The sequence below is a fragment of the Bubalus bubalis genome, chromosome 3, assembly GCF_019923935.1.
Source record: "Bubalus bubalis isolate 160015118507 breed Murrah chromosome 3, NDDB_SH_1, whole genome shotgun sequence".
NCBI lineage: Eukaryota > Metazoa > Chordata > Mammalia > Artiodactyla > Bovidae > Bubalus > Bubalus bubalis.
The window spans coordinates 137,310,666-137,338,294 of NC_059159.1; the positions used below are offsets into that span (position 1 = coordinate 137,310,666).

At 38.6% G+C, this 27,629-nt stretch overlaps 1 protein-coding gene across 5 annotated transcripts in view; it reads right to left on the reverse strand.

Annotated features, from left to right (window-relative positions):
• KIF24 (kinesin family member 24) overlaps positions 1 to 27,629 on the reverse strand; it is a 73,159-nt gene that overhangs the window by 25,771 nt on the left and 19,759 nt on the right. For 4 of the 5 annotated variants that reach the window (XM_044940198.2, XM_025281908.3, XM_025281906.3 and 1 more), the window contains exons 2-7: positions 22,566 to 23,213; positions 20,860 to 20,967; positions 18,843 to 19,032; positions 10,598 to 10,695; positions 7,520 to 7,735; positions 3,535 to 3,622 (exon numbers count right to left, since the gene is read on the reverse strand). In XM_044940198.2, coding sequence (XP_044796133.2) covers positions 3,535 to 3,622; positions 7,520 to 7,735; positions 10,598 to 10,695; positions 18,843 to 19,032; positions 20,860 to 20,967; positions 22,566 to 23,188 — 1,323 coding nt within the window. In that variant the 5' untranslated portion in view covers positions 23,189 to 23,213. The remainder of the gene's footprint in view (positions 1 to 3,534; positions 3,623 to 7,519; positions 7,736 to 10,597; positions 10,696 to 18,842; positions 19,033 to 20,859; positions 20,968 to 22,565; positions 23,214 to 27,629) is intronic. The other variant, XM_025281907.3, reaches the window with a different exon arrangement.

A 27,629-nucleotide genomic window follows, 5' to 3' on the forward strand; every position in this document is an offset into this window, starting at 1 on the left:
GAAGAGGATAAAGAACAAAAAGAGACAATCTATTTGAGAGAAATGCAAGTCAAGAAACAGAATAAAATTACACATCACCTTAAAAATCACAGGCCTCCCATTTCTCTCACTACCTCTTTCTTTTCCAAGTCCTCCTTCCTAATAAAGTCTACTGGGCAAGTTTCTTAATCTAGACTTTAGACAAACATGTTATATGAGTAGTAAAATGGGGACCTGCTACAATACAAAGGAGAGACAACTGTTGAATTCTGTGGCACTGGAAAATATTTGGGGATTTATTAATAAGATTAATAGATGTGGGGACTTCCCTGATGGTCCAGTGTCTAAGACTTAATGCTCCCAATTCAGTGGGCCTGGGATTGATTCCTGTTGAGGGAACTAGATCCCACATGCTGCAACTAAGAGGTCACATGCTATAACTAAAGATCCTCATGCCACAACTAAGACCCCCGATACTGCCAAATAGATAAAGGTATTAAAAAAAAAAAAGAATAACAGACATGACAAATTCAACTAGCATCCCAGTAAGCATTATATGTACATTATCTCATTTCCTTCTCTATCACCCAACCCAATCACATAATATCCACATGTTTCAGGCTCAGAAAGGTAAAAGACGTGCGCAAGGACACATGGGTGCGGACCCAGCTCCATCCAGGCTTTAATCACCAAGCTTCCAGCACAAATACCAAAGATGGGCTATGAGCACTTGAGCAGAAGAGGCACCGTGTATAGACTAAGTCTCTATCACCGGCATATGACTGAGACTTATCTTAGGGAAGCTCTGCTCTGTGGGCCTCTGCTACCAATCACAGCCAAGGCAGCACTAAAACATGAAGCAGATTTATTAGAAGTTTGGGAATGGATACCTATAAGTACATGAAATGTCTGTAAGAAAGACTTAAAAACCTGAAAACCTATATAACTAAAAAACGCCCATCGTTTGCCTGACAAAATCTTGATTCCAAATCTGGATGAATCAGCAAGTCCTCTATAAAGGCAGGGAAACCCTGGTGCCTGGATTGTTAAGACCAGGTAATAAATATACCTGGAAGGAGAAACCTCTTGGAGGAAGGACAATCCTGTGTGAAAAATGAAGCCGCTAGTTGTGCAGGCAGGCAACAAGCAGCCATGCCTGTGAGCCTGTGGGTGATCTGTGAGGTGACACCTGAGGGTGACACCTGAGCAAACGCATAGGTGATACATGAGTGGGGGGAACGGTGACACCTGAGTTAGCAAGTGCTGTTGTTCCAACTCAGTAAATGTTTATGAGGGTAGCCATGTCAGAGATCCATAATTTATATCAACTTTCCACCTTGATCTCAGCTGGCTTCCTTCTTGTACTACCTCATATGTATTACAGACTGAGGGTATATGGCAATAACGGCAATATGTTCACTAACAAGAAACTTCTCTCTGGTGGTCTTAGAAAATACACCTTAGGACAGAGCAGTGCTATAAACTCTTCCAGGGTGAGAGTGATTTGACACTAGATTGCCCACTAACACAGTTATGACCCATAGCCAAGGAAAAGGGGCTTCCTTTTAGTGTTTGATCCTTTCCCATTCAATTGGTCTAATTTCCAGGGACAACAGCATCATGAGGACCAACTCTGCTGAGACTCCCAGCCAAATAAAGGAATGACTAGGGGAAGTGGGGGCATGAAGACCACAGGGAACAGGCGTATGAGAAACGCTCTCCTTAGGACTCTGCTGTGGAGGGAGCTCTGGATCGGTCAAGAATAGTCAACAGTCTCAAGGGAGCCCTTCAACATGTCCCACCCACTTTTGTTCTGCATCTGCCTCTGAGATAATTGGAAAGAGGGTCTTGGCTCTCAGGTGACTGTTAAAAACAGCCACAAAAGGTGCCATCCTTGGATTTTGGACAGGACTCAGGAGTCTGATAATCACACAAATACAAGGTCCCAGCCTTTATTTGTCCGAAAAAAAAAGAAACTGTTATAAAAAGACTCGTGTCAATGGTGGGCCACCCTGCCATTTCACACACCCAAAGTCCCTAGAGGGATGTACTGTGAAGCTGTTCTACAGGTGGTTATTGTCAAGTACCCAACTCGTCCTTCCAGGCTTCTCCCTTTGACTGTAGCCAGGCTTGTTGGATATACTAGAATGACTATGATAGCTACATGTTAGAATCACTGTGGGAGCTTTTAAAACAATAGCCCCCTTTTTACACTGCTGGTAGGAATATAAAGTGGTGCAGCCACTTTCGAAAACAGTTTGGCAGTTCCTCAAAAAGTATGACTCAGCAGTTCCACTCTTATACATATACTCAAAAAAATCTGAAAACATATGTCCACACAAAACCTGTACATGTTTGATATTTGGCAAAACTAATACAATTATGTAAAGTTTAAAAATAAAATAAAATTAAAAAAAAAAACAACAAACAAACCTGTACATGAATGTTTGTAGCTCCATTATTCATAATAGCCAAAAGGTTGAAACTACATGCCCATCAACTGATAGATGAATAAAATATGGTATATCCATACAATAGAATATTATTTAGCCACAAAAAGGAATGAAGTACATTTATCAATACTTCATTTAACAACATAGATGAACCTTGAAAACATTACACTAAGTGAAAAAAGCCAGAGACAAAAGGTTACATATTGTGTGAGATATGGCCAGAATAGGTAAACTCATACAGATAGAAATTAGTGGTTTTCAGGTACGGTGCAGGGGAAATAGAATAACTGCTAATGGTACAAGATTTCATCTTGGTGGATGAAAATGTTCTGGAATTAGAGAGTGGTGACAGCTGCACAACTGTTTGAAGATACTAAAAAAATCACTAGGTTGTGTGTTTTAAAAGGGTGAAAGTAAAAAAACCGATTGTAAAGTACCTTTGGACAGACAAACAAAAAAACTAGAAAATAAATTAGTTGCCTCAAGAAAAGGGAATGAAAGGAACATTTTCACTGTAACTTTTGAATTTTGAATCCATGTGAAGGTATTATCCATTAAAATTTTTATTTAAAATATGACTCTCTCTCTCTAGCAGCCTTTACCAGAACCCATTACCATAAAAAAGCACATTAGCAGCCTTTGAAACCGGCCCCAAAGTATCCTCTCCTGCATTAGGCTTTCCCAAATGCCTTACTTTCCACTATCAAGGGACTGAGACCTTGTAGAGAAAGGAGCCATCCTCTCAGAGGAGGATTTGTATTTTATAAATGTGAAATGGCGTGTTCGTCATTGCCCTTTGCCTAAGTGAAATGAAAGTCACTCAGCTGTGTCCGACTCTTTTGAGACCCATGGACTGTACAATCCATGGAATTCTCCAGGCCAGAATACTGGAGTGGGTAGCCTTTCCCTTCTCCAGGGGATCTTCCTGACCCAGGAATCAACCTGGAGTCTCCTGCACTGCAGGCAGATTCTTTACCAACTGAACTATGAGGGAAGTCCGCCCTTTGCCTAAATCTGAGTCCATTATACTTGTGAGACAGCAAAATGAAGTCTCTCCTTGTACTTGGGCTGCTACAGTGGGGTAGTAAAAGAGGAAGATTACCTCTAAGAGGAGCTCCACGCTATCCACCTGAAGCTCTCGAAGTCCCACTATTTGTACTACGTGCTTGCTATCTTCTCTTGCGAAGAGCCTGCAGAGACAAGAACATGGTTGGTTTGGCAGAGCTCCAGTAATAGACTCCTCGTAACCCATTCCACCACTCCCCCATTTTGCTATTGAGTAGGATTGATATGCCTTCTCCCTGCCCACCCCCACACCTCCTGACTCCAATGCTAGGCTTCAGGGGTGGTCTTTGATTGCTGTACATAAATAAATCAACACCTTTGGCTACAAAAAAAAGAATAAGTGGTTAACCCAGACCTACGCCAATCAGTGGATTCCTGGATACAGTGACTGGCTCAGGAGTTGATACAGGATCTCTGCTAATCCAATCAAAATAAAGTTCTAGTTTCTGGTTGTTAGGTACTCCTTTTTCCCTATAGAAGTGAAAAGCGTGTGGCTTTGGGAGCAGTGGTAGCCATTTTGCATCCACAAAGACTGTTTTAGAATGAAGCTAACACCATGGGAGATAGAACAGAAATGCAAAGAAACTGAGTCTTTATAACATCTCTGAACCTCTAGAGTCAAAAGACCCTAAGGCTTCTCTAGGTTTTCTAGTTAGTTATATGAGTCAATGACTTCCCTAAATGCTTAAGCCAGTTATAGTATGGTTTTATTTTACTACTTGCAACATAAGGAGTTCTGATACATTTTTGAAGGAAGCAAGGAAGAGTTGGTATTGCAACTAAAGCCTCAGGCCTGAGCACAGTGTAATGAATGGTTACATCTACCACCATCAAACCAGATCTGCCAAGGGGCAGGTATTGCATCTATCGAAGACACTAAGATCATTTTCTCCCTCAGTAAGAGAGTGATTAAAATGAATACTGGAATTTCACTTCATAGCCAAATAAAAAGATTCTCTCAAAAAATGTTTTTCTCTGTCTATCCCTTACCCCAAGTTTCCAAATTTTTACAGAAGGATAGGGAAACAGCCTCATCGATGCTCATGACCTCTCAGAAGACAACTCTATTGGAATAGTTGGGCTTTGGGAATAAAAGGATCGAGCTTTCAGCACCCTCACATCATTCCTGAACGTATTTCCCAGACCCTATTCCCTGAGCTCACCTCAGAAAGTTCCTAATGAATAGCCTAAAGTGTACTGCTGTATTTTCAAATCATATAAGCAAGAAGTATATTTGTACAACTTTTAATGAAAAGGTATAAAGACAACTTATCTTCTACTTTAAAGAGTTAATTTTAAGATCTATAAACTTTGGCTTTTAGCTGAAGAGGTAGACTGAGCACATATACTTCTTTCTACCTTGGTCAAAGCCCCTTTTACAGAAAATATATTTTATTTAAAAACAACAGGATAAGTTATAATAGCTCTAAACAAAAAGAAAGGGTGCTATCATTGAAGCAGGACATTTCAGAAGTCTCAGAAAGTACGAAAAAAAGAGACATGAGCCAATTAACCAAAGACATTAAAAAAAAAAAAACAAAACCCTAACATCTCCCAGCTGAAGACATTTTCAGAGTAAATGTGAGTTTTCTCTAGAGAGCCCCAGAGACGCTTTTACCCAGAAGTCAGCATATCCCCATTCCTGTAGCTATCATCAAAGAAAGCAGAAATACAGGGCAATATATTGATGTAACTCATTAAAGAACTGTACTCACAAAGAAACAAACCACACACACACACAGCACGGCACAATAGAGGCTTTTATTCTTATACCAACTGTTCTTTAAAGGAAGTGGCCCTTTAGACTGGAAAAGGCTCCAAATAAGGGTATTAAGCTAGAAAGAGAAGCTGTGGTGAAGCTAACTTGAAGCTTCAAAACCAACACAGAGAACAGAAAAGAAAAGCATCTCTTCCTGAAAGTAACCCCAAAGTAGAACCCTTCCTTATCTGGCAGTTGTGTCATGAATGAACCCCCAACTCCAGTACGTTCTCTGAACTGTGGCATACTGAAGGTCCTTTTTTTGGTTGAAATAGTCCATAGAATGGTGGCCTGCCTAAGCCCACTTCTGTGACCTCTCCAGTTATACTACACCCCACTCCAGTACTCTTGCCTGGAAAATCCCATGGATGGAGGAGCCTGGAGGGCTGCAGTCCATGGGGATGCTGAGGGTCGGACACAACTGAGCGACTTCACTCTCAATTTTCACTTTCACGCATTGGAGAAAGAAATGGCAACCCACTCCAGTGTTCTTGCCTAGAGAATCCCAGGGATGGGGGAGCCTGGTGGGCTGCCGTCTATGGGGTCGCATAGAGTCAGACACGACTGAAGTGACTTAGCAGAAGCAGCAGTGCCCCTCTGTGATGGGGGCCTACCTATCACGCTCTCCACGAACTGGAGCGGCTCCTTACCCCTACTTCCCATTCCAGTGTTGGCCTGGAGAACATGAAACTTGCACGACCTTTTAGACAACTCTATGGGGCTTGGATACCTTTGCAGCGGGATAGTGTCTTTCATTTGATTTGGTTTTCGCAGACTTCCACCACACTCAGCCTCAGCTCTCTCCTCTCCACTTGGTGTGGCTGCTCCCAACAGGTCTCAGGTCTGGTTAATTCTATCATGAAAACCTTCTATCCCTCCACTTCCCCTAGCCCCTCTCTCCTCCCTGTTCTCCAAGTTAGTTGATACCTTCACAACTTTGTTGCGTCCTACTCAGTTAAAATCATGTTTCAACCTAAGCAAAACTTAATGCCAGAATAATATAAGAGGGATTTAAAATCTGTTACTGAAAGAATACATTTCTAAAGTACTGTATTATGTTGTAAAGGGAATAGTTTAAGCCTTATAAGAGTTAAAGTCTAATGTGAAGAAAATATTTTATTTTTATTGATATCAGAAAACTATCATTAAGTTTACCCTAAGATTACTGAGAGAAAAAACAAGAGGAAGTGGGAAATATATTATATATTATATTTAATATAGAATATATTATATAGGAAGTGGGAAATATATTATATTATTTATAGTTCTTCCAGTATAATAATAGATCAAAAGAATAGGAAAGGATTTAAATATATGTTGGTTTCCTGACTTTCTGAAATTACAACCTTTTCAAAGACCACAATAAAAGAGACATAGTCTTTTGATGAACATTAGGATATTGATCACTTAAAAAATACTACTGGAAGGCTAATTTACATTTTCCTGTAGCTGAATTAACAGTTTTAAAAAATATGCCTCTGATTCAGGAAACTCTCATTCATAAAAGGGCACTGGTATACCAAAGCCTCTTATTAAATCCCACAATTCAGTGGGTTGTTATTGTTTTTCAGTCACTAAGTCGTGTCAGATTCTTTGTGACCCCATGGACTGTAGCACTCCAGGCTCCTCTGTCCTCCATTATCTCCCAGATCAGATCAGATCAGATCAGTCGCTCAGTCATGTCCAACTCTTTGCAACCCCATGAATCGCAGCATGCCAGGCCTCCCTGTCCATCACCAACTCCCGGAGTTCACTCAGACTCACGTCCATCGAGTCAGCGATGCCATCCAGCCATCTCATCCTCTGTCGTCCCCTTCTCCTCCTGCGCCCAATCCCTCCCATTCTTTGCAGCCAAAGATGGAGAAGCTCTATACAGTCAACAAAAACAAGACCAGGAGCTGACTGTGGCTCAGACCATGAACTCCTTATTGCCAAATTCAGACTTAAATTGAAGAAAGTAGGGAAAACCACTAGACCATTCAGGTATGACCTAAATCAAATCCCTTATGATTATACAGTGGAAGTGAGAAATAGATTATCTCCCAAAGTTTGCTCAAATTCATGTCCATTGAGTCGATGATGCTATCTAACCACCTCATCCTCTGCCACCCCCTTCTCTTTTTGCCTTCAATCTTTCCCAGCATCAGGGTCTTTTCCAATGAGTTGGCTCTTTGCATCAGGTGACCAAAGTATTGAAGCTTCAGTGGGACTCTGGCTTAAAAGAATAAAGAACAGATTTACAGTTTCCCACTCATACCCATACCTTTTTCTTCTATTTAGAAGGTCATAAAGCTGTCCACAGTAGATTTCATAGAAGCTGATCCACACAAAAAGATGCCTTCTTGGCTGGGACACTTCCAGTTGTCTGAAGATGTCTCTGGCAGCCAGAGCATACAGTCCTGGGTTCTGATGAGTTCCTATCATGGTATAGGTCTTTCCAGCACCTGTCTGTCCATATGAGAAGCAAGTGGCATTGCCTCTGGGGGAAGAATCATCTGTATTTACTTTTAAATTTTAAGAGAACTGCTAACACAGATTTTTAAATGACAAAAGTCAGGTGGAAAAAGAATCCTCCATAAAATTCAACTATAAAATATACAGTCCATTAAGAAGAAGAAAAGAATTTATATAAAATTTACATAAGAATTTATAAAAATATAGGAGGAGGAAAAGAATTCTCAAAGCAGTATATAAGTTTTTTTAATAGAAATTTTTCATGGAACTGGTACGACCATAAGACAACTGTAGAAGATATGGAAAAAAAGACCTGATGTTAGGTGCTTTAGAGGATCTTTGAGGAAAAAAAAAATGTGTTAATCCTTAAAGATAAGTTCAGTGAAAAGAAGTAATAGAAAACTAAATAAATAATAGAAGATCATACAATATGGTGGTGATCACTTATAAGAATATTAAGGAAGTTTAAACAGAGGCAAAATCAATAGAAGCAAAATATTTGAAGGAGGACTCATGAAAGACCTCTTTTGGCCTTAGTTTTCACTTTCATCAATAAATTACTGGGCTACTTGATTTTCAAGACCCCTTATAGCCCTGATGTCCTATGATTCTAAGTGGAAGCCACTGTTCCTGCATGTGGTATGTGTGTGTACACGAGCTGGATGGGTGTGAAAAACTGTAAAATAAGAGGTGGACAGAAAAGTTGGGAGACCAACCTGCCAGCCACAGTGTATTTTAGGAGGAGATGAGGCCAAGATTACCTGAGTACTATAGGATCCTATGTACTATGCAGTCCTAGTACTATGTAGTACTAAACAGAGAGTGAACACAATGTTATGCAGTAAGTAGCTAGATTCTTATACAGGCATCCTATGGATTGATGATAAAAGTAGCAAGAAAAATATTCTATTAATATGTATGGACACAGGAGAAGGGGAGGCTGGAAGTGGACAAAGAGATGAATACACAGAAAGGACAGAAGCCAGACAGAAACCAAAGAAACAATGATTTGACAAGAGCAAAGCAATCATGGAAGTGTGAGAATCAAGACATGGGAGCAAATTGAATGGAAGCTGTTTAGAAGCAGAGACTGGTTGGTTACTCCTTGTCTTTTAAATCATGGCTCCCAACAGTGTGGGCACTTGAATACACTGGCAGAGTCACAGTTGGGAAAAGAATTACAGGAGAAAAATGTAAACACACTGAAGAAGATCTAACAGAATAAGAATAATAAACAACATCTACCTTATCTTCTGAACATTTCTGTGATGAACTTTAAATTAAAAAAAAAAAAAATGAAGAAAGCTCTTACTACACTTTATAGAACTTAACCTAATAATTTCACCTAACTTGCAACTCTCTTATTTTTTATTGATAATGTCTTAACATTTAAACGTTAACTTATTTTAGAAACCTGCTTTCTCAAAATGCACTCCTTAAATTTGGTGCATAAGAAACTGAACCAGAAAGAAAGTTCACTTTAACCTGTTCATAAAAATACAAACTTCCATACAACCACAATAAAAAGACAACAAAAAACAGGCAAATGAAGATATCTGAGTGGCCAAATTAGCACATGAAACGGTGCTCAGTGTTAGATCTTGGGGAATGTAAATTTATAAAAAAAAAAGAAAAAAACACAATGAGATACAGTTCCATACCCATTAAACTGGCTAGAATAAAAAAGATTGACCATATCAAATATGGTGAGGGTACAGAACTTCAATTCTCATACATTGCTGTTGGGAATATAAAATAGAGCAAAGAAAATTGTTTGACACTTTCTTATAGACCTATCCAATGACCTGATAATTCCATTTATAGATTTTTATTCAAGATAAATTAACAGATGTCCATAAAAAGACTTGGATAAAAATGTTCATACAGTTTTATTCATAATACTCCAAAATTGGAAAGAACCCAAATGTCCATCAAAAGAAGAATGGATTAAAAAAAAACTGGAATATTTATAGAAGGAAATATTACTCAGCAATAGAACTAGTTACATGCAACATGTACTAATATCAAAAAACATTATGCTAATAAGCAAAAGAAGCCAGGCATAAGATATATATTATAACGATCCTATTTCTATGACATTTTAGAATAGACAAAACTAATCTACTGTGACAGAAAGCAAGTCAGTGGTTATATAAGACCTGGAGGTGAAGGTAGGAGAACTTTCTGGGGTGATGGAAATGTTCTGTATCTTATTCCGGATATTGGTTACTTGGATACATCAAAACTCATCAAATCTAAGTACTTCTTAATATCTGTGCATCTTGATGTATGTAAATTATACTTCAATTTAAAAAATAAAAGTAAAAATATCCTGAAATCAACTACCCAACATTTTCTACCCATACCTGACTACTACATATTTTAAATAGATAACAGAGCCCCACCAAGTACCTACTCTGTCCCATTTAATGTTTACTAAGTGTGAATAATTATTTTTAAATTAAAAAATACATCTATGAAAAGTGACAGTCACTTATCTATCCTACTTGAAAAAAATTAATGAAACTATAGCTAGAATACATAATTCCTATTAGCAAAAGTTCAAACTAATTACAACCACATACATCTTTTTATTCTAAGGACTTTGATAAAATAATATTGTTGGCAGCTTATATTTTTCCACTAAGCATAGAGAATCAATATCATCAATGTAAATGAAAATTTTGAATATTTCTAAATGTCTTGTGAATCCTATAAGGAGAGACACGGAATTTTCCAGAAGAGTCTAATTTAAATTCATTAGGTCAAAACACAATTTCCTATTTAATTCAAAATAATAGAAAAGCATAAGTATTATTTACAAAGAAATATGATTTATGGAAAATAGAAAATAAAAGGCAAGAGGAGCAAATAATTTCTATCATACCCATTGAAAATATGCTGAATGAGTGGGTGAGTAGTCTTCATGTAAATATCTTGATTAGTGCACGCCTCATCAAAGATTTCATCAAAATAAAAAACATGCTGAAAAAGAAATTTGATTTTTAGAGAAAGAGATACGTTCTGGATTTTCTTCATCACTATTCTAGTTGACACAGGATAAAGGTGCAAATACATTTTTAACTAATAGTAACTGTCCATGACAAAGTTAGAGATAATAAGCAATTATCAACTGTCAAATGACAAGGCCTAGTTTTACTTGAAATCTCTGTAGACATGTTCTTATACTGTAAAAACTAAGCCACATGATTTTTGTTCTCTCTTAAGGGAAGTAAATTAATGAGTGTTAACAGTGAGCCAATCTTCCTTAAGTCTAGGAGAGGAACTGAATTCTATGGAGATTATTCTCATAGCCCAGCCTGAGCATGCGGGAAACATGAGCAAAGAGGCAAAGCAGGAAAGCACAAAGAATGTTTAGAAGACAGGGAGGATTTACTGTGTTTAAAATACAGGATACTGGCAGGCAGAAAAGTGAAAATAGCAGGTGAGAATAAGGAGTTAGGACTATACTGTAGGGGTCTTGGGACATCAGCATTAAGGGAGAGGAGGGAATGCTTTTATTTAATTTAGTAAAAGTGGAAAGGCAAAAAACTTGGCAAAAGAGAGGGATGAGCTGAGCCATTTTATTGGAAGACTAATCTGCCTTATATTGTGCATGGATTGGAAACATGAACACCAGTGGTTAGGTTAAAGAAAGAAAAGGAAATTCGCTCAGTCATGTCCGACTCTTTGCGACCCCATTGGCTGTAGCCTACCAGGCTCCTCCATCCATGGAATTTTAGATTAGGTTAAGAAGAGTCTAAATTAGACAATGACAATGGAAATAAAAAGAAATGAGCGCATGAGAAATTTGGCAGCTGACTGGATGTGATAGCTAGGGAGAGAAAGGAATCCAAGCTTATTCCCAAATGAAAAACCATGGTAATCTGAAAGAGGAGAGGTAGGAGACCCCATTAAGTTGGGTCTGGAAAGTGTTAGTTCAGCAACCATAATTATTTGCATAATTTAGAGTCTTACCATGTTGGCAGCCCAACTATATCTGGGTAAAAAATCCTAATGATTTCAAGTCTGACTGTAGTATCATAATGGCAGTCCACACACGATGAATGAGAGATGAAGTCATATTTTATACTACCTTTTGGGCCTACTCTAAATATTCAGTTCAGACAAAATTTTATTTTCTTTTTTTGCAATAAACAAAACTTTTATTCAAACAACTGCAGTACAGGGCACAATTCAGATTTTTTTTTAAAAATGGAAAGGAAACAGGAAAAATATTTTCAGCACTTTACATCTTCATACAAGTGTTACGGTTTTGTGTCTACATTCATCCATTGAGCACTGAATCCCCTAGATTTGAGATCTTTCAGCAAAACTGGAACACTAACATAGAAGGTTCCTTTTACAAAGGTCCATGTTCTAGCTTTGGTTTTTCCCTAATTAAAAAACAAGGTCTGTCTGCGTCTTGAGCTGCTTCTTTGGTGGAAATGGGTTTAAGCCAGTTTACTATGGGTCACTGTACCCCAAGTATGATTCTGTTTCATATACATTACTTTAGAATGGAAATTTGTTAGGTCATTTGAGAAGAAATTGGAGCCACAAAGTCAAATTTATCAATAGAAAAAATTCTCAGAGGAATCCCTTGGCAGCCCAGTGGTTAGGACTCCAGCTTCAGCTGCATGGGTAGGGAACTAAGGTCCTGCAAGCTGCACAGTGTGGCCAAAAAAAAGAAGAGAAAAAAGTCTCCGAAAGTTAGGAGGTGAGAAAAACATGAACCTGTGCAGCAGGACAAAGAGATCTGTGAACTTTTAGTGTTCTGAAAAATGTGACTGATTTTAAGAACAGTAAAATGTAAATTTGAAGCTGGGTCATAGGTAGATGGCGGTTCATTATACTTTTGACAAGGTTTGAAAATGGCAATAATAAAGAGCAAAATACATTTCTAAAATCTGATTTTAATGGACATGATTTATACCTAACTCATAAACAGGTCTTTAAGCAAGGAGACAAATCCATTCTTTGCTCAGAAATCACTGTATGTTTTTATAGTTAAGTATGATATCTAAATTAAGTATGATATCTTACTGCCAAATTCAGACTTAAATTGAAGAAAGTAGAGAAAACCACTAGACCATTCAGGTATAACCTAAATCAAATCCCTTATGATTATACAGTGGAAGTGAGAAATAGACTTAAGGGACTAGATCTGATAGACAGAGTGCCTGATGAACTATGGATGGAGGTTTGTGACATTGTACAGGAGACAGGAATCAAGACCATCCCCATGGAAAAGAAATGCAAAAAAGCAAAATGGCTGTCCGAGGAGGCCTTACAAATAGCTGTGAAAAGAAGAGAAGTGAAAAGCAAAGGAGAAAAGGAAAGATATAAGCATCTGAATGCAGAATTCCAAAGAATAGCAAGGAGAGATAAGAAAGCCTTCCTCAGCGATCAATGCAAAGAAATAGAGGAAAACAACAGAATGGGAAAGACTAAAGATCTCTTCCCTGGTGGCTCAGAGGTTAAAGCATCTGCCTCCAATGCGGGAGACCAGGATTCAATCCCTGGGTTGGGAAGATCCCCTGGAGAAGGAAATGGCAACCCACTCCAGTACTCTTGCCTGGAGAATCCCATGGATGGAGAAGCCTAGTGGGCTACAGTCTGCGGGGTCGCAAAGAGTCGGACACGACTGAGCGACTTCACTTCACTTCAGAGATCTCTTCAAGAAAATCAGAGATACCAAAGGAACATTTCATGCAAAGATGGGCTCAATAAAGGACAGAAATGGTATGGACCTAACAGAAGCAGAAGATATTAAGAAGAGGTGGCAAGAATACACAAAAGAACTGTACAAAAAAGATCTTCACGACCCAGATAATCACGATGGTGTGATCACTCACCTAGAGCCAGACATCCTGGAATGTGAAGTCAAGTGGGCCTTAGAAAGCATCACTATGAACAAAGCTAGTAAGAGGTGATGGAATTCCAGTTGAGCTGTTTCAAATCCTGAAAGATGATGCTGTGAAAGTTCTGCACTCAATATGCCAGCAAATCTGGAAAACTCAGCAGTGGCCACAGGACTGGAAAAGGTCAGTTTTCATTCCAATCCCAAAGAAAGGCAATGCCAAAGAATGCTCAAACTACTGCACAATTGCACTCATCTCACACGCTAGTAAAGTAATGCTCAAAATTCTCCAAGCCAGGCTTCAGCAACACATGAATCGTGAACTTCCAGATGTTCAGGCTGGTTTTAGAAAAGGCAGAGGAACCAGAGATCATATTGCCAACATCTGCTGGAACATCAAAAAAGCAAGAGAGTTCCAGAAAAACATCTATTTCTGCCTTATTGACTATGCCAAAGCCTTTGACTGTGTGGATCACAAAAACTGTGGAAAATTCTGAAAGAAATGTGAATACCAGACCACCTGCCTCTTGAGAAACCTATATGCAGGTCAGGAAGCAACAGTTAGAACTGGACATGGAACAACAGACTGGTCAAGGCTGTATATTGTCACCCTGCTTATTCAACTTATATGCAGAGCACATCATGAGAAACACTGGGCTGGAAGCACAAGCTGGAATCAAGATTGCCGGGAGAAATATCAATAACCTCAGATATGCAGATGACACCACCCTTATGGCAAAAAGTGAAGAGGAACTCAAAAGCCTCTTGATGAAAGTGAAAGTGGAGAGTGAAAAAGTTGGCTTAAAGCTCAACGTTCAGAAAACAAAGATCATGGCATCTGGTCCCATCACTTCATGGGAAATAGATGGGGAAGCAGTGGAAACAGTGTCAGACTTTATTTTTCGGGGCTCCAAAATCACTGCAGATGGTGACTGCAGGCATGAAATTAAAAGACGCTTACTCCTTGGAAGGAAAGTTATGACCAACCTAGACAGCATATTCAAAAGCAGAGATATTACTTTGCCAACAAAGGTCCATCTAGTCAAGGCTATGGTTTTTCCAGTGGTCATGTATGGATGTGATAGTTGGATTGTGAAGAAAGCTGAGCACCAAAGAATTCATGCTTTTGTACTGTGGTGTTGGAGAAGGCTCTTGACAGTCCCTTAGACTGCAAGGAGATCCAACCAGTCCATTCTGAAGGAGATCAGCCCTGGGTGTTTATTGGAAGGACTGATGTTGAAGCTGAAACTCCAGTACTTTGGCCACCTCATGCGAAGAGTTGACTCACTGGAAAAGACTCTGATGCTGGGAGGGATTGGGGGCAGGAGGAGAAGGGGACGACAGAGGATGAGATAGCTGGATGGCATCACCGACTCGATGGACATGAGTCTGAGTGAACTCCGGGAGTTGGTGATGGACAGGGAGGCCTGGTGTGCTGCAGTTCATGGGGTCGCAGAGTCAGACGCGACTGAGCAACTGAACTGAACTGATGATATCTAAAGCATTTTTCGCATTTCTCAGGAAAATTTTTAAAAATGAAGAGAAATAAATGTGGGAATAAACTGGTTTTGGTTTTCTTTTATTTCACTGAGTATACGGCTATTCTCCTCTTTCTACAAGTGCTCTTTTGAAAGCACTTATTCATTAAAGGAATTAGTTATCTTTCCATCTAATAGAACTGAAAATTGATTTTTCATGGTAAATTGATGGGGAAAAAATGGAAACAGTTGCAGATTTTATTTTCCTGGGTTCCAAAATCACCGTGGACAGCGACTGCAGCCATGAAAGTAAAAGATGCTTCCTCCTTAGAAATGCTATGACAAACCTAGATAGAGTATTAAAAAGCAGAGACAACACTTTGCCGACAAAGGTCCATAATAGTCAAAGCTATGGTTTTTCCAGTAGTCACATACCAATGGGGGAATTGGACCATAAAGAAGGCTGAGTGCCGAAGAATTGATGCTTTTGAACTGTGGTGCTGGTGAAGAATGTTGCAAGTCCCTTGGACTGCAAGGAGATCAAAGCAGTTAACCCTAAAGGAAATCAACCTTGAACACTCGTTGGAAGGACTGATACTGAAGCTGAAGCTCCAATACTTTGGCCACCTGATGAGAAGAGCCGACTCACTGCCAAAGATTCTGATGCTGGGAAAGACTGAGGGCAGAAGGAGAAGAGAGCAACAGAGGATGAGATGGTTGGATGGCATCACTGATTCCAGTTGGTGATGCCATCAAATTCAGTGAGCTTGAGCAAACTCCGGGAGATAGTGAAGAACAGGGAAGACTGGTGTTGCTGCAGTCCATGGGGTTGCGAAGAGTCAGACACAACTTAGCAACTGAACAACCACAATTTTTCCTTCCAATAGAACTTAAGTATTGATTTGTTCAATACTTCTGTAAGAATCTCTCATGAAAGATATGTGAGCATGCAAGATTACTATTATAATTCATAAAGTCCTCTGCATCACATACACTTTCATTTGACCATATTTTATTAATGAAGTTTGGTTAACATTCACTTCATGGAGTTCCCTGGTGGCTTAATAGTTAGAATTCTGGCTTTCACTGCTGTGGCCTGGATTCAATCCCAGGTCAGGGAACTGAGAGCCTGCAAGCTGCTCTGGGTGCAGCCAAAAAAATAAAAAATCACTTTAGCCTTGATATGATAAGAGTTGCATAGCTTATTTTTTAAAGAATTTTTTTTTTCAGATTATAAATGTATTTCTAAAATATCTCTGGAAAGATACACTTAGAATATTGGTTGTCCTCAAGGACAAAATGAGATTAGAGACACTCTTCATAACATGATCTATATTCTATTCAAAAGTTCTGATTTTATTGATATAAGAGTAATAATCATGATCGCAGAAAAAAATTTAAACATGGATTACAACAGATAAGAAAATCAAATTATCTGTAAATCTTACTACCCTGAGATGGCCACTACTGACTTTGATATATTTCAGTACCATCTTTTTTTAATCTATATATATTTTCCTTTATTTAAGAAATTGGGGATGAAACAAACAGGTCTGTTTCCTTATTTTTTTCACTCATTAGGTTGCTATCATAAAATTTAATGGTTAAGTATGACAGCACAATGTATGTATATGATCACATATATTAAGTAACAAAAGATCTGAACAGATAAGATATTTAATTAAAGGACAAATAAACCTAGTGTTTGAATACCTGAATAAGATTAAAAATAAAACCCAAAGAATCTAGGATTAATATTTACTTGCTATGTTTGCTATGAACCTCGCTTTTCTTCTTTCTACTTAAAAAAGGCGGAGAGGGGAGAAAAAAGGCCTCTCAACACAGATTATAAGCATTGACAAGTACGGAGTTTGACCTATGACAGCAAAGGTCCAAAGTTCAAACAGCAGAGAAAGAGCTATGGAAACTATGGATATTCAATAAGTATTGACCAATGGTAATGACAAAGAAGTAAGGTATTGTGTTTTGGGATAATGGAAAAATACAAAAGATAAAATGATGCCTCCTTGAGGGAATTACTGTGACAGAAGCATCATTAAGGCAGTCTTGGGTAGATGGTGACTGGAGAGGGCTATTACTATGGCTATAAGTAGCCATGGAACTAGATAGCATTACACCTAATTGGTCATTTGGACCATCTTCAATATAAATACCTCCCACCTAGAGCTAATAGACTGTGCACTGACCAGCAATCGATAAGGCTGTTAAAGTGATTGAGTTGGTTAGACAGTGGCCTAGTAATTTAGTGCCCATAGAAAGACTCTGTGCATTGCTTTGACTGTTACTGAGAAACCCAATTTTGGTAAGCAAAGAAAACAAAGAACAATGCAATTGTTAAAGAGGGGAGAGTATTAACAACCTGACTTCAGTGTTAAAGGATTTATTTCAGTAGAGTAAAATCTCAGCTGACCAACGTGAATTGTCTGCACACCAGATTACTCACCACCTTTTTTTTTCTTCTTCCTACTAATCACTGGGTTTTGTACTTTTTTTTTCCTTACACCACTTGGCTTGCAGGATCTCAGTTTCCTGACTAGGGAATGAGCCCAGGCCATAGCAGTGAAAATGCCAAATCCTAACCATGAGACCACCAGGGAACTCTTAGTCACTGAGTTTTGAAGTAAGAGACAGAGAGAATAGAATGGACATAATATGAACATTCAGGGAGGCAGATTCAGAGTAAAAGAAACTCTGAATTCCCAGATCTTAATAGATTATTCATAATTGCTTCATGATTTTAAGAGTGCCTAAATTATAATATCTTCCATCAATGGGGTTTGCTGCTTTCATAACAGACTGAAGGGATTATTGAAAGGGTACCTAAGAGCTGGGAATAAATTCATTTTGATATCAAATTCTTTGTTCTTAGACTCAATCATCCTGGCAGGGAGTGAACATTTCTTTTTCTTTTTTTTTTTTGAACATTTCTTAATGTGTTTGAGCTACCAGTGTTTTACTTAAACCCACATATATTGTTCAATGTGAAATCATATTCCTGGATTATCTTTACTCACTGCAATCTACCTTATACAAAGTGGCCTGTTCAGGAACCCAATTTCTACCAACTTAACTCTATGCCTAAACATAATTAAGAATCAAAATAAGCAGCTGGCTGGCAACCTGGGGCCATGTTGCTCTCCATCTTTAAACTCCAGACTTGCACTCAGCAGAGTAAGTTCACACTGAGAGACAGGAGAGAAATGAGACTATGTGACCATCTCACAGTTGGTCTGGGGCAACTCAGTGACTGTCCTTCCTATCAGCAGTTCATTATTTAAACTCTTTTTATTCTCCCATTTGCTCCTTTATGACTAAATATGTATAATTAAATTCACATAAAGCATGGTAAGTGAATGTATGAAAGTGAAAGTGAAGTCGCTCAGTCATGTCCGACTCTTTGGGACCCCATGGACTGTAGCCTATCAGGGTCCTCCATCCATGGGATTTTGCAGGCAAGAGTGCTGGAGTAGATTGCCATTTCCTTCTCCAGGGGATCGAACCCGGGTCTCCTGCATCTCAGGAAGCCCAAGTGAATGTACAATGTATAATGCAACTCTATTGCACGAGAGAGGAGGAATTATGCTTGCGTTATCTCCTACTGCACTAAATTTTTTAAAAATGAAGGCTAAGTGTTATCAGTGATTAATGCAGTGTCACATAGAATGAATGCTGACTCAAACCTAAAAACTGAATTTAAGAATTTGTACTGCTACTCAAACAAAAAACTTGACACTTGATAATGTTAGTTCCATCGAAGGAAAGTATCATACCTGTAGAATATACTGTGTGAGGTCAACTGCTTCTTTCTTCTCATGAAGAAGTAGAGTTTCTTTATCTTTCACAGTAATAATGTTGATTTCTCCACGACGTACCTCCCTCATGCCCAGAGGGCGTTTTCGAACACAAACTCTGATTTTCTCCATCTCCGTCCAAGGATTCTCTTTCTCTGAAGTGTTCTGTCTGATATATGTTTATAAGTGGGCTTTAATTTTTAGTTAACAAAATAAAGCTATCTAAGAGGTCAAAGTATCAGTATATTTTGTTATAAATTAGGTGTAATACAAACACACACACATATACACACAATATCTGTTATATACTAAAGTGCTGACACTGAGAAAGTTCTTTCATTAGCTCTAAATCCTCCTGATTTACTTCTATCTCCATCTCTACTCAATCCCACCCAAATGCAGATTTCTTGCTTCCTTTCAATTCTTACTATTGTACATTTACTGTTTTCTTGACCATTCAACCTAATTTTTTTTATCCTACCTGGGTTTATTAAATATCTTGAATTTGGTGGTAGGTTTCAATGTATTTTCACCGTGTTTCTTCCAGGTATATTCTGACCCTCCCTTTGTCCTTCTTGCTTCCTTTTTTTTTGCCTACCTTGATATGTATTTATTTGTTAGAACACGATCCTACTCCCAGGACAATTTTATGACTGGTGCTGCTGCTGCTGCTACAGTCGCTTCAGTCGTGTCTGACTCTGTGCGACCCCAGAGACGGCAGCCCACCAGGCTCCCTTGCCCCTGGGATTCTCCAGGCAAGAACACTGGAGTGGGTTGCCATTTCCTTCTCCAATGCAGGAAAGTGAAAAGTGAAAGTGAAGTCGCTCAGTCGTGTCTGACCCTCAGCGACCCCATGGACTGCAGCCTACCAGCCTCCTCTGTCCATGGGATTTTCCAGGCAAGAGTACTGGAGTGGGGTGCCATTCCCTTCTCCTATGACTGGTGCTGTCCACCACGAATTCATCCTTCTATTCAGACACATTTCTTCTCTGGCTGTCTTCAGTGAACTCATCTACCTTAACATCCAGAAGAGAGGCAATATTACTTGGGTTAAGAGTACAAAATTCATCAGGTTTACTAGCTGAGCCTAATAGTAGCATATATGATACATCGAAGTACTGACCACTTTACCTATGCAGAAATGCCTCTTAAGCAAGGTAACAAGAAAAGAGAATCCTTGAAAGTAGATGTTTTACCAAGACCAATGCCTTTGGCACATATACTTGGAATGTCTTAGAGAGACAAATCATTTCCTTCCTTTACACTTTAGAATTTGATTAATAACCCCTAAACAGCCTTTTATAATAGATTTTACACAGGATATTTCACTATATAATTGTTTCATATCAACTTCAATTTTCTGAGACCTCCAACTGGCTGGAAAATTATTTTTCGCCAGGATCTAAATTAGTAACAAGTAAGAAATAAAATTTCTAATATAATGCATAAAAACTACTCAAGGCTTTTGAAGCATGTTATTATTTTTTTAACCAATGTATAGTAGACATCTAAAAAAAGAACCATTTTGACTTGAAATGTGGCAAAATCCTGATGATCATTAAAAGTGAATGACAGGCATGTGGGGTTCATTGTTGTATTTTGCATGTGTTTTATTTTTTATAAGAAAAAAACAAACTTTCTCTGGGTTTTTTTGGACCATGCTGTGGGGTTTGCAGGATCTTAGTTCCCCAACCAGGACTGAACGCAGGCCCAGCAGTGAAAGTACAGAGTTTTAAACACTGGGCCACCGGGAATTTCTCAGAATAAAACACATTTTTAATGCATCCTAAAAGGTTCTAGCTTTTTTCTTTTTTTAAGGCTCTAGTTTTAATATGCAATATTCCCTGAAGAAATAAACTGTATCTGTCTGACATGCAAAGTTAATACAGCTAGAGTTAGGTCTGTTCACGATCTTAAACAAGTCAGGGCAACCAGTCCTCTAAATGCCTCAGACTTTTATTAGAATTCAGAGTCCAATAAGTTATTTTGAACTTACCTAATTTGAGGTATCCAAAGAGAATGCTCTTCGGATAGGGATGACTCACTAACAGGAAGCTTCAAGTTGGTGAGGGAGTTTCTCAGGGTTCTGAAACTCTGGCTCCTACTTAGAATTTAGGGGAGAAGACAATATTGAAAATTATTGGGACAATGAACTTTCTTAACCTCCATTTCTCTAATATAATAAGGAATGGGAAGAGTAAGATGATACAAAAGGTGAGAAAGCTCAATTGAACACCTTCCGTTCTGGGTCTGCCATGTATAAATCTCTGTGAGAGCACTTAGCTCACTCTTTGGTTGTCTGACTTCCCACTCACCCTGCCCACTAAGAGTCTCAGAGTCTCCAGATATTCTAATGATCTTTGTATCTAGAATCAAGACAGGCAGAGGGGGTATTCTATATATGCGAAATAAATAAAGCAGAAATATTTAAACTAAAATATCCATTCTATCTAAATAAATAATGGAAAGTCGTATCTTCATTCTGTTTATAAATAATTCCAATTTAGATCTGTATATGTTGCTCAATAAAAGACTAACATTCAAAAAAGTATTTGTTCTTTCACCGCTGAGCTAACCAACAGGACAGCAACAATCATGGCATTGATGGTCATAGAACAATCTAGTCCTTTCACAACTCAAAGAAGAAAAAAATACTATATGCTCTGTGCTTTGCTAAACCAAGCCAAAAAAAATTTTATTTTCAGAAACACTATAGAATTCATTTATGTATTTCAAGTTACTAAAGGCATTTTTACCTTTAAAATTGGGTCCTCTATTCTTTTAGAATAAAAGAACTGGTTGGTTATGAAATCCTCTGAAACCTTAGCCAATATAAGACCATATGGAAATACTTTTAAGGTATGAATAATAGCCCTTATTTTTTTTTTTAAAGTGGCTTAAGAATGTATTTTGTTTCTCCATAACTCACCAACTGTAACTTTTAAAATAACAAAACAGGCAATACACATTAGTTTTAAAAGAATGTATTTTCTATTATACCAAGGTTAGTATTAGGGATTACTTGATATTTCAACTCTTAGGGACCTTTTTCAAATTCTAACTCAAAGCACTAAGTGAAAAATAACTTATTGTCACTCTGGCTCCCAAACTCTAAATGCTATCAAAAGTATCTTATTCTTTGCAATGACCAAACTCATCTGTTCTTCCAGGGCTGGAATTGTAAATAGCACTCAAAATCAAGACCATATTTCAAATTTTGCAGGTAAATCAACTGCTCCAAAGACCTATTTAATTCAACTAGCTGAATTAAACAGTGTTTTTTAAAAACTAAGCTTCATGACCCCTGGTTGAAGTTAATTTGATAGTCTTAAAAAAAAAATCCTGTGGATTTTGTAATTTTTTTTTTCTACTGCAGAAGCAAGTTAACTATTTTACCTTCATGGCTGCACTAGATATATCATGTCATGCTATAATAAAAACAGGTCTGCAGCAGGCCCTGGTAAGTAGCAGCTGCTTGATGCACATGAACAATATCATCTTTCTCCCATCTGGAAAGTCCAAATTCTTCATCAATTTCCCCCAGTCAAGGTATCTGCATTATCACCACAGAAGTTGTTCACTATTATTTTCTGTAAATATGGAGTAGTTGGTCTCCTCTGGTCATGGAGAACCCTGCCCTTGCCTAAGGCTCCCTTCCCTCCAGGAAAAAAAAAAAAAAAGATAAAGATAAAAAGTTATTACCTGACATAGGAATGAGGGATTCCGTAGTTATACCCGGAAACATGAGAGACTCTTTGAATAACTGAACTATCACAATCCCCTTGTACTGGAGAAAAGTGATTCGATGAAAAGGGTGAAATCTTAGCTGCTTTTTGTATGTTGGAATCAGCGGCTGCGGCATTCAGAATTCTTGTTTGTATATGGTACTGGGAATCATCTGGTAGCATGTGCTCCAGTACTTTTATGTAGTTAGACTTCTGTTCACTTGCAGAAAAATCTGATAAATCACACAGTTCAAACTGATTGTTGCTGGTAGTTCTGTCTTTGTTGTCAGCAGGAGAATCAAAATGCAGTTGCCTTCGAGGGCCAGATCTGGATTTCTGAGGCTTGACACACAGATTGCTTGTCTGAAGACGAGAGTCTGGGCTACTGACTGCTTTATCTTCTTCCTGCATAATCTTAATGATTTTGATAAGTTGGAAGAGACGTTTGCGGTCGTTCATGTCATGGACTCCCAATTTGGAGTAGTCCTTCATTGTAACATTGGCTAATTCATCTATTTTCTGAAGGCCAAGGGCAGTAAAATGAGGATAATACTGTGCTAGTTCAGCTTCACAAAGACATTCATACAACCAGGATGTCATTTTTGTGAACGGGTTTCTATAAACTCTGAAGAGAAAAAAAAATTCATTCACTTGAAATATAGTATATATAATACAATTATTCCTTTAAAAAAAAGAGAACCACAAAAGAAATATGCAGCAAAATCCATTCCAGCATTCCAGGTTTTTAATAAATACATTTTTCTTTTAAAATGATTAAATAGCATAATGTATAAATATGCTTATAATGCATTTGTAGTAATTTGCCCTTTAATAAAAAGAGACTTTCAATTATGTATACACATAGGTACATGCACACACGCATAACACAAATCACTTACTTATTCTAGGGAGTTCCTTCCAACCTTGCAATGTCTACTTAACATATACCACAAACTACTGAAACCTTGTCCCCAACTGCTGATTGTTACAGGACTAATTTTAGATGTTCAAGTTAATATCAAGGCATGTCGCACAACTGTTTCCCATGATTAACGAACAAAGGCTAAGAACTGTTTCAAAATGGAAAGCAGAATTAGTGACTCACAGAGGATCATGAATATAATTCAGAGAAAATCACATTTGTATATTCTGAGTACTGGTAGAAGTTAGTTGAATAAAGAGGTAAAAACATCATTAATTTAGAATCTACTAATTCAGGATTTTCAGAGCATTTTAAAACGCAGGTGTTTGTAGATGTCTACTTATATACAGAACATGAATAAGAGAATTTACCTAGGAAATTAATACCATGGTCAAAAATTTTAATGGCTATACACTAAAATGTTTAAAAAATTTAACATAAGCTATTTAATTAAATACTAACAAACGATGTGGTAATAACACGTAATCCTAGTCTATTATTAAAGGCAGGACCCTGGGGAGTTCTTCATATCACTGTTAATCAAGTTCAAGTTCATAAGAATACTGAAAGGTAAGTAAACTACATTTTCTCTAAAAAAATTTTTTAAATACTTCAGAGTTTTCAAAATTCTATTAGTTCTTGGTAAAGCTTTTCTGTTTTTCATTTTAATTTATATTTTATCTTCCTTCTAGGAGAAACAGAAAAAGAGCTGAGGGCCAGGTAAAAGTGGTAATTAAAAGACCCTGAGTAACAAACTTTGGAGGAAATGGTCAAAGGGGCTAATAGCACATTTTAAACTCATCCCACCCTTTTCCATTTGTGGTAGATGAAAAAAGAAAAATTCTTTGCAGGGCTTTCCACCAAGAGATGAAATTTACTTCTGTAGCATTAAGGCTGGCCTTGTGACATTTTGGCCAACAGAAAGTGGTGGAAATGACACTATGTGACTTATGCTGCTACTGCTGCTGCTAAGTCGCTTCAGTCGTGTCCGACTCTGTGCGACCCCAGAGACAGCAGCCCACCAGGCTCCCCCGTCCCTGGGATTCTCCAGGCAAGAACACTGGAGTGGGTTGCCATTTCCTTCTCCAAGGCATGAAAGTGAAAAGAGAAAGTGAAGTCGCTCAGTCGTGTCCGACTCTTAGAGACCCCATGGACTGCAGCCTACCAGCCTCCTCTGTCCCTGGGATTTTCCAGGCAAGAGTACTGGAGTGGGGTGCCATTGCCTTCTCCAGATGTGACTTATAGGCCTAGTCAAGAGCCCTTGTACTGCTGTCAGTCACTAACTCCTGTCCGACTCTGCGACCCTGTGGACTGAGCACTCCAGGCTTCCCAGTTCTACAGTATCTCCTGGAGTTTGCTCACTCATGTACATTGAGTCGGTGACCGTCCATCCATCTCATCCTCTGCCACCTTCTTCTCCTGCCTTCAATCATTCCCAGTATTAGGATATTTTCCAGTGAGTCAGCTCTTTGTATCAGGTGGCTTAAATATTGGAGCTTCAGCATTAGTTCTTCCAATGAATATTCAGAACTGATTTCCTTTAGGATTGACTGGCTTGATGTCCTTGCAGTCCAAGGGACTCTCAAGAGTCCTCTCCAACACCACAGTTTAAAAGCATCAATTCTTTGAGATAGTGATGGACAGGGAAGCCTGGCGTGCTGCAGTCCATGGGGTCGCAGAGAGTTGGACATGACTGAGCGACTGAACTGAACTGACAGCCTTCTTTACGGTCCGACTCACACATCCGTCCATGATTACTGTATAAACCATAGCTTTGACAATACGGACCTTTGTTGGCAAAGTGATGTCTCTGCTTTTTAATCCACTGTCTAGGTTTTTTCATAGCTTTTCTTCCAAGGAGCAAGCATTTTTTAATTTCATGGCTGTAGTCACCATCCACAGTGATTTTGGAGCTCAAGAAAATAAAGTTTGTCACTGTTTGCATTGTTTCCTTATGTTTGCCATAAAGTTATGGGACTAGATGCCATTATCTTAGTTTTTTGAACATTGAGTTTCAAAGCCAGCTTTTTCACTCTCCTGTTTCACCTTCATCAAGAGGTTCTTTAGTTCCTCTTTGCTTTCTACCATAAGGGTGGTTTCATCTGCATATCTAAGGTTATTGATATTTCTCCCAGCAATCTTGATTCCAGCTTCTGAGTCATCCAGCCCAACATTTCACATGATGTACTCTCCATAGAAGTTAAATAAGCTGGGTGACAATTTACAGTCTTAACATACTTCTTTCCCAATTTGGACCAATCTGTTGTTCCATGTCTGGTACTAACTGTTCCTTCTTGGCCTTCATACAGGTTTATCAGGAGGCAGGTAAAGTTATCTGGTACTCCCATCTCTTTAAGAATTTTCCATAGTTTGTTGTAATCCACATAAAGTCTTTAGTATAGTCAGTGAAGCAGATGTTTTTCTGGAATTCCTTTGCTTCCTCCATGATCCAATAAATGTTGGCAATTTAATCTCTGGTTCCTCTGCCTTTTTAAAAATCAGCTTGTAGATCTGTAAGTTTTTGGTTCACATACTGCTGAAACCTAGCTTGAAGCATTTTGGGCATAATCTTGCTAGCATGTGAAATGAGCACAATTGTACAGTAGCTTGAATATTCTTTGGCATTGTCTTTCTTTAAGAATGGAATGAAAACTGACCTTTTCCAGTCCTGTGGCCACTGCAAAGTGTCCACATTTGCTAACATATTGAGTGCAGCACTTAAACAGCATCATCGTTTAGGATTTGAAATAGCTCAGCTGGTATTTTATCACCTCCTCTAGTTCTGTTCGTAGTGATGCTTCCAAAGGCCCACTTGACTTCACATTCCAGGATGTCTGGCTCTAGGTAAGTGATTGCACCATCATGGTTATCCAAGTTGTTAAGATTATTTTTGTATAGTTCTTCTGTGTATTCTTGTCACCTCTTCTTAACCTCTTCTGCTTCTGTTAGGTCCTTAATGTTTCTGTCCTTTACTGTGCTCATCCTTGCATGAAATGTTCCCTTGATATCTCCAGTTTTCTCAAAGAGATCTCTAGTCTTTCCCATTCTATTGTTTTCCTCTATTTCTCTGCATTGTTCATTGAAGAAGGCCTTCTTATCTCTCCTTGCTATTCTCTGAAACTCTGTAATCAGTTGGGTAAATCTTTCCCTTTCTCCTTTGCCTCTTCTTTCTATTCTTTCCTCAGCTGTTTGTAAAGCCTCCCCAGACAACTTGCACTTCCTTTTCTTGGGGATGTTTTTGGTCATTGGCTCCTGTACAATGTTACGAACCTCTGTCCATAGTTCAGGCACTCTGTCTACCAGATCTAATCCCTTAAATCTATCTGTCACCTCTACTGTATAATAATAAGGGATTTGATTTAGGTCATACCTTAATGGCCTAGTGGTTTTCCCTCAGATCAGATCAGATCAGTCGCTCAGTCATATCCGACTCTTTGCGATCCCATGAATCGCAACACGCCAGGCCTCCCTGTCCATCACCAACTCCCAGAGTTCACTCAGACTCATGTCCATCAAGTAAGTGATGCCATCCAGCCATCTCATCCTCTGTAGTCCCCTTCTCCTCTTGCCCCCAATCCCTCCCAGCATCAGAGTCTTTTCCAATGAGTCAACTCTTCGCATGAGGTGGCCAAAGTACTGGAGTTTCAGCTTTAGCATCAGTCCTTCCAAAGAAATCCCAGGGCTGATCTCTTTCAGAATGGACTGGTTGGATCTCCTTGCAGTCCAAGGGACTCTCAAGAGTCTTCTCCAACACCACAGTTCAAAAGCATCAATTCTTTGGCACTCAGCCTTCTTCACAGTCCAACTCTCACATCCATACATGACCACTGGAAAAACCATAGCCTTGACTAGATGGACCTTTGTTGGCAAAGTAATGTCTCTGCTTTTGAATATGCTATCTAGGTTGGTCATAACTTTCCTTCCAAGGAGTAAGCGTCTTTTAATTTCATGGCTGCAGTCACCATCTGCAGTGATTTTGGAGCCCAGAAAAATAAAGTCTGCCACTGTTTCCACTGTTTCCCCATCTATTTCCCATGAAGTGATGGGACCAGATGCCATGATCTTTGTTTTCTGAATGTTGAACTTTAAGCCAACTTTTTCACTCTCCACCTTCACTTT